Raw genomic sequence first — 13743 nt, 5'->3', positions numbered from 1 at the left:
TTATTTTGTGACGTTTCATGAGGGGTCACCCAACTTATGTACGAAAAGAAATATCGCTCCCTGCACTACCCATCATAGCATCGACCCCCACGGTACGCCCCCTGTCTTGTAAGTGACCAAAAGCTTTCTTGTGGTATTGATCTTCTACCCACTATTAGTTTTGTCACCATTCTTTTTTTCCCTCTTACATAATTTGCTGTTTGTAGTTTTTATATAATTTTTATAGCATTGTAAATTGCTAGAGCAATTAAATTACACTGTCATGATTATAGGTAATCGAAAGCAGAAAAATTAAATTATAAATCCTTTTTTTTTCAAATAATCTAGATCCTGTTTGTAGTATTGTTTCTTAGATAAAAGATTGCTACAATAAATTCTTTATGCCTTGAATATGTACTGTAAGCTGCTGTATACAAAATGACACTTATGCATGAATAGAGCCCAATACAAATTTTAACTTCAATCATGATTCAAGTACTCCGAAACTGAGTGAGATACAAAGTGACCCTTATTCTCTCTCACCTGTTGTTTTATATACTATACATTTCTAACAGTCAAGACGATTCGGGCGTGTCAGATCCTACTAGGTACTAAGTACTCGTTAGTTCAGTATGTAGACCTATGAAGCAGAGGTTGCAAGTTTTTGAATCAAAGAGAATATATATGTTGTAAGGGTCAATCAATCAATCAATCAAATAAATTTTGATTCCATAAAACATATGGTTATGTAGATCACAAGTTATGGAAAAGGGAACTCAAAATAAGCATTTAAGCACAAACCCTTAAAAAACAAAGTAATAACAAGACCATAATGAAAAAAAAAAATAAATTATTATTATTATTATTATCAATTAAATTATTTGAAGAATATGATAAATAGTGAAATATGTTTAAAAATGAGATAAGTTTACAAATAATTTTTTACTGTAATTATAGTACTATCATTTGTATTGAGTTTTTGATTTTGAATTTTATCATTTTTGTCTTCTCTCTCTATTTCAATGATATATCACTTTAGATGCTGTGCAGTGAAACACGACAATACAATACGAAACCCCCTTTTTTTAACCTTTTTTCCCCTGGTTATTATTTTTATGAAAGAAATTTTTTTTAAATAGAGACATAATTACAAATTTATTTCTATGTTTTAGCTTCACCGACTCCTTGCCCTGAAAACTATGACCGTTGCCCTAACAACAACTTGTGTATTCATGAGACGTATTATTGCGATGGTGACAATGACTGTTTAGACGGATCAGATGAAGACCCAATTACCTGCAGTAAGTTAAATCATTATGTCATTAATAATGATTCATTTATTATTAAGTTTATAAATAAAAGCAAAATATGAAGTCTTAAAGCAAACAGGTACAAGAGAGTCACTCAAATTGAAGACTAATGTTAATAGTAGTGGAGCTATTAGTTGGGGGGCTAACATGCTTGCCTTCCAATCCCATTGATTGGAAGGCAAGCATGTTAACTACCAAGGGTCCTGACCTACTGTAGTTTCCGGGTTGTAACTAATGACTATTCCACTTTCTAAGCCTCAAATGAGACTTACTTTAAGCATGATAAATTATAGTTTTCATCCTGTAGGCCTATAATTAGTGAGTTTCTTGCTATTTGATTCATATTATTAATAAAATAAAAAATACAATTTGTTACAAATGGTTCTTTGATGTTTGCATTTATAATAGAAAATGGTCTAAATTTATTCCAAAAGTAGATTGTCAAATAGATTTGGTTATAAATAATAAGAGTCTTAGAACATGATTTCTTTAAATCCATGGCTTCATAGTTGAAAAATGATGAAATATATTATAATTATTTTGTACTTAATTTTATTTACATACACTTATCTGCATTATACTGTATAAATTATAACATTAGGCAATGTGAAATCTACAGCTCACTTAAATGTGGTAGACACGAAAATAGTGTAATTTGCAACACACAACTTTCAAAAGACAATTTGCCTGTATGTCACATACTAAGTACACAATGTCATAACTTCTTAACGTTTCTTTTTAGGTTCAAATGAATGTGCTGAAACATACCGCCGCTGTGATGATTCACAGAGATGCTACCCAGGTAGCTGGTACTGTGATGGTGAGGTTGACTGTGAAGATAGTAGTGATGAACCAGCTGATATTTGTGGTACGATTTCATTTTTGCTGTTATTATATCCCGGGGGGGGTTAGGGGCTTATACCCGCATCACTATATTTCTATAGAATAACAAATGCCTGTTTTACATTACTGTGAGGAATTCCCAGAAGGAATGATAAACCCTTGTTTGTTAGCTCATTTTTTGCCATTTTGATCATGAAAGATCAGTGTCGTATTAAGAGGTGGCTTCCACTAATCTTTTACTGATTTAGACCGGAGTTGTACTGTACAATGCCACGTTTGATACAAAAGCATAACTCTGGTCTAAACAGGCCCTAAAGTTAGGTTTGCGATACACTATTGTGTTTATTTGCCATGGGAATCTTTAAACAAAACTTTGTAATAAAATACCGGTTTTACCTGGTACTTTATCACCTAGAAGGAATGACCACTGTTCATTTGCCGCCATTTGCCTTGTGAATTGTTTTGTCAGTCCAAATATAGTAAAATGACTATTTAATTTAAAATATTGATATTTATTGCTATAGATTCACCTGACTTTACTTGTCATACGGGGTATTACACTTGCCAGAATAATCGTTGTATCCCATTAAGTTGGGTGTGCGATGCAGAAGATGATTGTGGAGATGGTTCTGATGAAGATGACACTGCTGGCGATTGCTGTAAGTATTATTATTATTATTTATTCTTTATACTGGGTAGCCTCTTCAGTTCTCTCAGAGGGCCCAGTGTATAGTACTATGATGAATTTTTGACAGTGGCCATCTCTTTGGATGTTTATTTGTGGTACTTTGTCTCTCTCAACTAGAGAACTTTTTTAGTATATTACTATTTAATAGTGTACATACAATATCGTGTAATCTAGATTTATAATTGACCTTGCGAATTCTTTAGTCTTTTGTTATCTATACCAATACCATATCTAAATTTGTTTTTAAATACAGTAAATCACATAAAAATGTTTATAATGTAATTTTTAAAATCAGTTTGTGAACTCTTATCTTTTATTATGTTTCTTATCTAAATTTGTTTCTATTACAGTATATACCTTTACCATCTGTTTTGTAAAAAAAATGTGGATAAATGCTAAATGTTTTGATTTTGATTTTTACTTTTATAGTTTACCTTTTGTAAATTTTCAATTTTAATATCTTTAAATTTTAAGAAACATGTTTAATGTTGTGATTTTGTTTTATTTTTAGCCCCAGTTTCCTGTTCTGCAGGCTACTTCACCTGTACAACACCTAAGCCAGGCTTCAGTCGTTGCATCCCTGATCGTTGGGTGTGTGATGGTCAAAGTGATTGCGAAGATGCTGAAGATGAGCATACCTGTGGTAGGTTTTACTGAAGGGACTATGTCAAAATTATTCTACTGCAGTTACTTTAGTAACTACATCTTGTTTACTCTTTAACCCATGTGCGATATGATTATGTTCTTGCATTGTAAGTAGTAGGAACCAAACTTTCATTGGCAAGTGAGCCCAGTAGCGTAATAGCTATTAGCGCTCACTGGCTAAACTCGGGGGGCCGAAGATCTTAAAATCCCCAGAGCATGACTAGCCCAGTGCAATTACCTAGCATTGGATGGCCACTTAAGAGTGCTAAAACAGGGGTCTTTCCCCCTGTGTTACACCACAGAATAAGCTAATGTTTTCATGTTGTATTGTTATATGCTTGTAGAGAGAGGAACTTGCAATGTAGGAGAATTTGCATGTGACAATGGACTTTGCATACCAAATATTTGGCAGTGTGATCATGACAATGACTGTGGAGACGAATCAGATGAATCAGCTAGTTGTGGTATGTAATTTTTCTTATGTAACTATATTAAATATAGCCTAAATTTTTGGAGATATTTGTATATATGCTGTATATATATGGAGCTGGGGTCCCATTTTGATATACTGTATTGTCTTACGCCTCTCCTCTGATTAAGGTGGACACTGGACGAGAGAAACACTTGATCAATGATAGGAACAATCAATTTTGTTTTTTATTTGTATAAAAAGAATTTATTTTCTTCTAGACCAGTATATTGATAGTTTTAGTAATTATTTTATTAATAATTTTATTATTAAATATTAAATTAAATTGCGAATTTATAAATAACAAATAATTATTTTTACTACCTAGATTATGGAACATGTGGAAGTAGTGAGTTTACGTGTAATAATGGTCGCTGCATTACTCAAATTTGGAAGTGTGATGAATATGATGACTGTAGAGATGGAAGTGATGAATCTGATTGTAGTAAGGAACCAATATTTGCTATATTAAAAAGACAGGGGAAGATCCAGGGGGAGGGGTGGGGACTAAGGCTACGTTCCATGTGCCCCGCCCCACTTTTACAAAATATTGACAAATGATGGCTAAAGCTCTGTCCACACTATCAAACTTTATGTGACAAAAATGTGTGTGCCAATTGGGCATATCACTACCATATTTTTGTACATCACTACCATAATTGGGCACATCACTACCGTATTTGGACACATCACACTTCAAACTAGTTTGATAGTGTAGACAGTGCTTTAGAAATAATAAACACACATTAAAATCATAGCTTAGATACTCTAGCCCATCATGAAAAATGGAGAAAATGCCTTACCTATCTGGTGACCATTTGGAAAATAAGCACACGGATCCAGGTTTACCTGCAACTTAACATGATATGAAGTCCTTATAATTTACCCATTGAATCAAGTTGATTTGAAAAAGCTAAATGATGGCGGCCAATATTCATTTAAGATTCTCATTGTTGCCGGCCACCCACACTACTATAAATATGGCACCCACTATAATAAGCATTCTACATGTAATAATGCTAACTTTAAGTGAAAAAATCTGCAATCATTATTGTTACCCTCAGCTACTGATGCACCAAGTTGTCTGTCTGGACAGTTCTTATGCACTGATCTGACCTGTATCAATGATGCATTAGTTTGCAACAGGCTTTACGATTGTCCTGACCAATCTGATGAAGCACATTGTGGTGAGTAAATAATTATCTTTTATGAAATCAGGACAGAAAAATGCTTATAGAGAGCTTGATTGTAATATGATCAATAATTTGATATCTGACTTACGATTCAAAGCCAAAACCTTACAAAAAACTAATCATATAATAAAATTGTTACAAAAATTATCAATATCAGAAACATCAAAAAGTGAATTGTATTTAAAAGGAAGCCTCGTCTGCCTCATGCTGGCTTTGGCCATTTGAGGAAACAACATTTGAGAAAGGTTGAAAAAAATAAAGCACATAATATAATAATTACAATATTATTTTACAGATATCAATGAGTGTGATAATCCATTAGCCAGTCAGTGTGCACAGGACTGCGTTGATCTACCAACAAGTTACATGTGTGTTTGCAGAGACGGGTACAGACTTGCAGCTGATGGGAAGGCTTGCGATGGTAAGTAATTCAGCATATGTACATAGCATTGATGTTGACCCCCTCACCCTCTCTCCTCCTTTAAAATAATTAAAGTAGAATCTCTATTAGTGCGATAACTTCAGGACCTCACAAAGTGTCCTCTTAATATGTGGTAAGTAATTTAATGTAATGTGCTTGCATATACATTTCCTTTTTAATTAATTGAACATGAAAATATTGACAATTGTATTGAAAATTCTCATAGGTAATAGACTTATATAAATATATATAGAAATAACTAATTTGACATACATATGTTTAAATATCTAGTGACCGTGACTTGTTTATTTACAGATATTAATGAATGTGTTGAGACTCCATGGGTTTGTAGTCAGGAGTGTACCAATGCTATAGGAAGTTACATTTGCGGATGTGTCGATGGATATGCATCTGAAGATAATGGTGCCAAATGTAAACACATAACTGGTAAGTGTTTGTTGTAGTATTGAACAACTAGGTAAACTAAATTTACGTACAGGTAAACTGAATTTACATACAGGTAAACTGAATTTACATACAGTTAAATAATTTACATACAGGTAAATTGAATTTACATACAGGTAAACTGAATTTACATACAGGTAAACTTAATTTACATACAGTTAAATAATTTACATACAGGTAAACTAATTTACATACAGGTAAACTAATTTACATATGAGTAAACTGAATTTACATACAGGTAAACTTAATTTACATACAGGTAAACTGAATTTACATTCAGGTATACTGAACTGAACAATGTTTTATTAGTGCATGTATCATATTTCAATTTCAGGTGGTGACCCATACTTATTGTTTAGCAACCGTTACTATATCCGTAACATCACAGTCGATGCACATGTGGAAAGTCTTGTAAGAGATGGCTTTGAAAATTTAGTGGCCTTAGATTACGATTTGACAGAGGGCAGGATTTACTTTGCCGACGTTTCAGCAGATAAGATGTATCGTATGAATATGGATGGTAGCGGTGAAATTGATACTATTTTGGATCAATACGTAGGTAACGTAGAAGGCTTAGCAATTGACTGGGTTGGAAGGAAAGTTTACTGGGTAGATCAAGCTCAAGACGTACTAGAGGTTGCAGAATTGGATGGTTCGATAAGGAAAACGCTACGACGAGAAGGCCTCTTTTCACCCAGAGCTGTTGTTGTTGATCCAAAGAATGGGTAAGATTCATTTAGCTATTCTGTCCAGGGATATAAATAGATATGCCTCACGCTTTACCCCACATAGAACTTTACCAAGATCTAATACAAAACATAACTTTGTGTTTAATTTGAATGATAAGAATGTTTTATTTTGTTAAAAAATTGGTCTTTTCTATTCATTCTCGCTAGTCAACTCAATTATTTGTATATTATTGTATTTCAGACACGTTTACTGGACAGATTGGGGATTGAGCAGTTACATTGGTAAAATAGGTATGGATGGTAGCAACGCAACTGAAATCCACTCTGACAAGCTTGTATGGCCTAATGGTCTCACCATCTGCTACACAACAAATAAGCTCTACTGGGTCGATGCCCATCTTAACCACATTGGGTAGGTCACTAGTTTTGACAGTTTTAAAATGCAAATTAGTCCTTTAAGCTTAATACAAGATTTGTCTATATATTAAGTTCTCATCTTATTGCTCATGAAGTTTGCTGTGTGTTTTGAAATGTGGTACTGTGTGTGTATTCCAATCCCAAAGTCCGGGGTTCAATCCTGACCTAGTGTCAGTGTTGTATTACTCCTGACTGTTAAACTAATCCACTCTTTAATTTAAGCCTCAAGTGAGACGTAGTTTGTAGATATGATATTGTTTATCCATTCATTAATGGAGCTTGTTGTTAGAAATGTATTAACTTTTTTTAAATAAAAAAAAAAACCATAATGAAACAGATCGAAACTATATCGATATTCTGATGTTTTCAGTTAAACTTGTTGTTTAACATTTTGAATATATATTTATTGTTTTTATAATAAGTGATATTTAATTGTAATTTTGTTTTAATATTTTGATTGTATGTTCTACCTTTCTAAATGTTTTTTATATTTTTGTATTGCATTTTATTTTTTTGAGTGAAATGCTTTTGTTAAACTTCAATCTTTCGATTGATTGCAATAAAGTTCTATTCGTATTCGTATTCGTATGAAATAGTGGATCATGTATTCCGCTCAATGCAAATCTTTAAAACAAGTTATCATAATTATTAAATTTTTTATTAAAAAATAATTCTTGCAGGTACTCAAACATGGATGGAACTGACATTAGATTGCTGTCAACGTTCGTAAGTCATCCATTTGCCATAACTGTTTTTGAAGAAACACTTTATTGGACCGATTGGAACACAAAAACTATTAACAAAGTTGATAAACTGCTTGGCGGAAACTACACTCAGGTCGGAGGTACCATACATCGTCCAATGGACATCCACATTGTTCATGAGTTAAGACAAGACCCAAGTAAGTCGCTTTAAATAAATATTTATTATATCAAAAATTCAATAAAAAAAAATGGGTGAGTGAGGGAAAATGTTATAATCAAATCGGTTGTTGATGAATAATAATGTATGTAGCAATACTGTATTTAGTTCGACATTTTAAAAACAAAATAATTATATTTACAGTACCAAAGAAAGTTATACAGTACCTCACCCCTATTGTTATTACAGTATATCTTATGATGACCATTTTACAAAATAAAGAATATAGTACTGTACTAACTCTGGTAAAATGTTTCAATTATAAAGTGACCTACGTTTGACCACACCTGTTCACAGAACCAGTAACAATAACTAACTCTGGTATAAGCCCCCCTATCCCCAAACTTTTCATGCAGGTTGTTTTTTCTCTATTGTTAAACTTATTTGTGTAATTGTAATTTTATTTATTTTTTTTTTTTTTTATTCAGTATATTACACAGAGGCGCCTTACAAGATGGAACCATCTTAGCTTCAAGGCGCCTCAGATTAACAAATACAACATTTTAAAATAACTAACAGAAACATCAATTAAATCTTCCAGAATTAACAAGAAATTGTTGTACATAATAAAATAATAAAGCATTTTCACAATTCGAAAGAAGATCGGAACCAAAAATAAAAATTTCACTTAAAAATGTAAAATTAAATGTTAAAGAAAAATCCTTGGCTAAGATATCCTCAATAATTGAGTTAGCGCTTACAAGTAGAATATCTCTTTGTGTATTATAATTAGGGCAGTAACATAAGAAATGAAGCGGATTCTCAACATTAAAGCCACAAGTACAATTTGGATTGTCCCGAAGTCCATGTAAGAATAAATGCGAATTGAGACAGCTGAAACCAAGTCGGATTCTAGTGTGAATTTGGTTAATCTTCTTATCACCTGTATCATAATAAGAACGTTTTTTTGTTTCAAACAAATTGGATTTCAGTAGCAATTTTTTAAACTCAACAAGAAATGAGGAATTTTTTATTTCATTATTTAACTCATTCCAATGTGTTATAATAGATGGGACAAAAGATAAACGATATGATGTGGTCTTACAAAATGGAATTATTATATTTCGGATGTTACGCAAGTTATAAACTTCAATATTGTCAGAAAAATTAAATAAGGAGTAAAGATACACTGGTGTTAACTTATGAATAATTTTAAAAAACAGTATTAGGTTAAGAAATTGTCTACGTTTTTCCAATGATAACCAGCCTAATTCTTGTCTTAATGCATTATGACTTGTATGTTTCCACGCACCAGTACATATTCTACCTGCAGAAATCTGGATATTTTCTAGTTCATCACTTAATTTAACTGGAATATTACACCAAACAGGAGCTGCATATTCCATTAATGGTCTAACGTGTGATATGTAAATGTGACAGAGAGCCTGTCGAGGTAGAATATGTTTGACACGACGTAGCATATTTAAAGATAAAGACGCTTTGTTAATTACAGATTGGATATGGGAATCCCACTTGAGTTTTGCATTAAGCATTACACCAAGATGCCTATGATCATTTACAAATTGTAGATTTACATTATTGAAATTTAAACTAACATAGTTATCTAAATGTTTACGTGTAAACAGTATAGCTTTCGTTTTGTTAGCATTGAATGTTACTTTCCATTTTTTGCCCAATTATAAATGACATTAAGATCACCATTTAATTTTTGTTCTGAAATATTACGATCTGTACAAATATCATATAACGAAGTATCATCTGCATATAAACTAATATTAGATTTGATATTATCAACCATATCATTTATGAATACAATAAATAAAAATGGACCCAAAACAGATCCTTGGGGTACTCCTGCTGTAATGGTCACCCAAGGACTGGTAGTTCCTTCAATAATAACACGTTGCTCACGTGAGTTTAAGTAACTTTGGAACCATTTTAGAAGAGTGCCATTAATTCCATATTGATTTAATTTGTATATAATCCCATTATGCCAAACTTTATCGAAGGCTTTGGAAATATCCAAAAATACCGAGATTACTTCTTTCCTTAAATCTAAAGCTCTATTAAATGTATCTATAAGATAAAGAAGTTGATACGTTGTCGAGTCACCTGGTGTAAAACCAGATTGGAATTGAGTAAGAAGTTTATTATCCACAAAGTATTTATATACTATATCAAAAACTGCACGCTCAAAAATTTTTGCAAAGTTGGAAAGTATGGATATAGGGCGGTAGTTCTCAATAAGGGATTTATTGCCTTTTTTATGCAGAGGAATGACATTTGATTTTTTCCATTCCACAGGAAAATATCCTTGGCTTATGCAGAAGTTATAAAGCTTTGTCAAATGGGGTGCAATAATTTCAGCAGATTCTATTAGTATGATACTGTGAATTTCATCAGGTCCCATCGCCTTGTTTTTATCCAGCATAGTTAATAATTTCATGATCTCATCAACAGATAATTTGAGAGTTGAGAGTCTCGATGCAGTTCTATATGGTCGTGTTCGTACGGTGGTTAAAATAAGCGCTTAATTTCACCCATGCCTCGGGTTATAAATTGAGCGTTGTTCGTACTTGAAATATTTAACCGCTTAAATGCTTAATCGACGAATCACAAACCGGAAATTACGTTTTAAGGTCAGTTGTCTTTACAACCTACGACCCCATTTTTGCACGCTAGTTTCGTGTTGTATATTTTTTACTCGCGATCTTTCTTTACAATAACAATTACTTGCTACCTTTTACACTGCTTATCCTTGCGACAAACCTTATGCCTCTTAACGCCGATAATCCTGCCGAAATATGCCTTCTCCTGACGACCATTATTTTACTCATTGACGAAGAATTTGAGCCCAATGTTACACGACGGAAACACCACCGACCAGCTAGGCCTACTACTAAACGGGGTGTATTCCTAAACGGTCTACACCAACAAGGACAGCACCAGCTGACGATCGCTCTCGAAGCGTGTATGGAAGAGCTTCGTAGGAGAAATGACGGGCCTAGGCAGCGAACGTTTGTCAAAATTTGACACATTGCCTCTATCGGAGATTTATTATCCTCGAAGGCCGAGTATAATTGGATTATCGCTGAAATAACCTGCAAATTTGGTGAACATTTTACCTCGAATTTTTTGTAGCCTGAGGCAAAAGTTAATTGGGCCACGCGAACGGAAATCGGGAATAAGCTGGTATTTTCAACCCCTACGAACAGGCCCTATGTGAAGTCCGAAGGAAAATCATCATGATTAGGAATAAACGATTGAGATTTAAAATAATTGTTAAACGCTTTAACTTTCTCACTATTTAAAGTTAGGACATCATCGTTTAATTTGATTGGAGGAATCTTATAATATTGTTTGGAATTACAAACTGAATTTATGGTAGACCACCAAGTTTTTGAATCACAGTTTTTATTCATTAATAAATCAAATTGTTTATCCAAAAAAGTTTGTTTAGCTTTTCTTATTGCTTTAACAACTTTTGCGCGAATTTTCTTAAAACGTTGCATATGCGAATTTGAGTTATTTCGAGTGGAATGGGCGCGATTTCTTTTGCGAATAAGAGTTCTAATATGCGCATTAATCCAAGGCTTGTCATTAGGACGCACAGTTATAATTTTAGATATAATATAGTTATCAACACAATTATTAAATAAGTCAATCCAATTATGACAAACATCTTCAACCTTTGAAGATGAATAAACTTTTTCCCAATTTACAGAATTAAGAGCATTACGATATAAATTAAAATCAGTTTTTTCAAAAAGATATATTTTACGATTGTATGGCTTGTCCCGTGTGATACGAATATCAATATTTGCATATACTGGACTGTGATCACAATTTAAAAGTGGGCACAATGCACCAAAATCATTAATATATACATTTTGACTAGTAACTATATGGTCAATACAAGACCGTTGGTCTTTTATACAACGTGTTGGCATATTGATGTGTTGAGTTAAACCGTTTTGTTGTAAAAATTCGTAAAATGATTTTCCAAATCTATTTGTGTTTCCATCATTGTACCAGTTGTTATTTTGAGCATTCATATCGCCCATCATTAAAGTTAAGCTGTGTCGAGACAAAACAAAGTTATTAGTACTGTTTTGAAAATAGTCAAGTAGATCCTGATCAGATTGAACATCACTTTGTGGTGGCCTATAACATACATAAGTCAAAATCGTCCAGTTTGAAACTTGTATTTCACACCTTATCACATCTGACAAGAGATCATTACAAATATGGGAATTAACTAAGTGTATAGAATTAGATATGTAAAAAGCACATCCGCCGCCATGGCGGTTTCTATCATTTCTAATAGGTTCTTGATAACCGTCTAGTAAAATGTCATGGTTCAAGATAGTTTGATCTAGCCATGTTTCTGTTAAAGCAATAATATCATAGTTATTTAAATTTGCTAGGTGTTGAATTTCAGCTAGTTTACCTGGAACGATTAGACTACGTATGTTAATATGGCAAACTGTAAACTGTTCCGGACCAGGATTTGGATGTATATCGCCGCACATTAAAAGCATGCACATTAGAACATTATTACGCCCCAAATTTATGATAAATAAATTATCCATTATCAGTAAAAAAAATAAGTAAAGTACTCACTTTAAAAACGCTAGCACATATGAGAACACTTAGCCAAACGAACATAGTAAACATTGAAATAAAAACAAGAGAACACGTTTTTGCTATCTAAAATCAACAAATAATGGTCAAATTCCGTCGGTAAGAAACGTACTGTTAATGACACCGCACAGTCTAAACGTTCTTAATGTTCAGCAATCAGTCGTTCAAAATCATTTTCATTCTTGATATGCTTGGGTTTTTCTTCACCTTTACACAGGGCCCATATCTTGCATCTGTTAGTCCAGGCACGTTGAACTCCATCATGGTGTCTTACCTTCCAAAAGAGATTGAAATTTGCTTTTGTTAGGTCTTCCGAGATATAAACCGGCATACCCTTCAGTTTGGATTTGGCTGCAAACACATTGTTACGGGTCCTGATTGAATTGAACCGAACAATTATTGGCCTAGGCTTTTCAGTAATAGGACCGATTCGATGAGATACTTCAATATCGTCGGACTTGAAAGTGATACCCATTTTGTCGCGAATAACCTCCGCCACCAAATCATCAGTTGACTTTGTCGAGTCCTGTAAACCGTAGAATCTAAGGTTATTACGACGTGAATATTGTTCTAAATAGTCCAATCTGGTTTCAATATTACTGATTTGCTCCTGCAGTTTATCAAATGCTTTGTTTAATGTCTCAGTAATAGAAGTAGTCAGCTCCTGAAGCAAGTCTTTCTTCAGCTTATCAACATCTAACTTCGGGGCCATGATTACACTTGCTTTTTTACAGTACCACCACTGTTTTACATATCAGGTCACAATCACAGCTGGTAATTTCGAACAAATTTACTAATTTGCATAAGTGACGCAGATGTTTGGAAACCTTATTGAAGGATTTTAATTTGCATATGGCTAGCACAGTAATAGTTAACCTTGCAGCGCTTTCAACGGCGAGCCAATGGCAATAGATGCGGTATCATGGGGGTAAAATACTCACTGCTTATTTACACCGACAGAGCATTGACCATCATCTTTAAAAGTTTACATGATAAGTCCTAGATTCTATTTACGATGATAATGATACAATCGGGAAAAAACAAAGATAAATGTCTCTTTGAAAGGTGAAAATCGAGAGCAAAAAAGTTGTACGTGCT

General features: G+C 33.3%; 1 protein-coding gene across 1 annotated transcript in view; it reads left to right on the top strand.

Moving 5' to 3' along the window:
- The window catches only part of LOC140040867 (low-density lipoprotein receptor-related protein 2-like), a 121847-nt gene that overhangs the window by 85920 nt on the left and 22184 nt on the right, over positions 1 to 13743 (top strand). The window contains exons 53-64 of the mRNA XM_072087113.1: positions 1152 to 1280; positions 2032 to 2157; positions 2657 to 2791; positions 3332 to 3463; positions 3810 to 3929; positions 4263 to 4379; positions 4999 to 5121; positions 5423 to 5548; positions 5864 to 5995; positions 6348 to 6738; positions 6944 to 7114; positions 7800 to 8020. Of these exons, the coding sequence (XP_071943214.1) occupies positions 1152 to 1280; positions 2032 to 2157; positions 2657 to 2791; positions 3332 to 3463; positions 3810 to 3929; positions 4263 to 4379; positions 4999 to 5121; positions 5423 to 5548; positions 5864 to 5995; positions 6348 to 6738; positions 6944 to 7114; positions 7800 to 8020 (1923 nt within the window). The remainder of the gene's footprint in view (positions 1 to 1151; positions 1281 to 2031; positions 2158 to 2656; positions 2792 to 3331; positions 3464 to 3809; positions 3930 to 4262; positions 4380 to 4998; positions 5122 to 5422; positions 5549 to 5863; positions 5996 to 6347; positions 6739 to 6943; positions 7115 to 7799; positions 8021 to 13743) is intronic.

Source organism: Antedon mediterranea, chromosome 2 (assembly GCF_964355755.1).
Source record: "Antedon mediterranea chromosome 2, ecAntMedi1.1, whole genome shotgun sequence".
Taxonomy (NCBI): domain Eukaryota; kingdom Metazoa; phylum Echinodermata; class Crinoidea; order Comatulida; family Antedonidae; genus Antedon; species Antedon mediterranea.
This window is presented reverse-complemented; position numbering and strand designations above follow the sequence as displayed.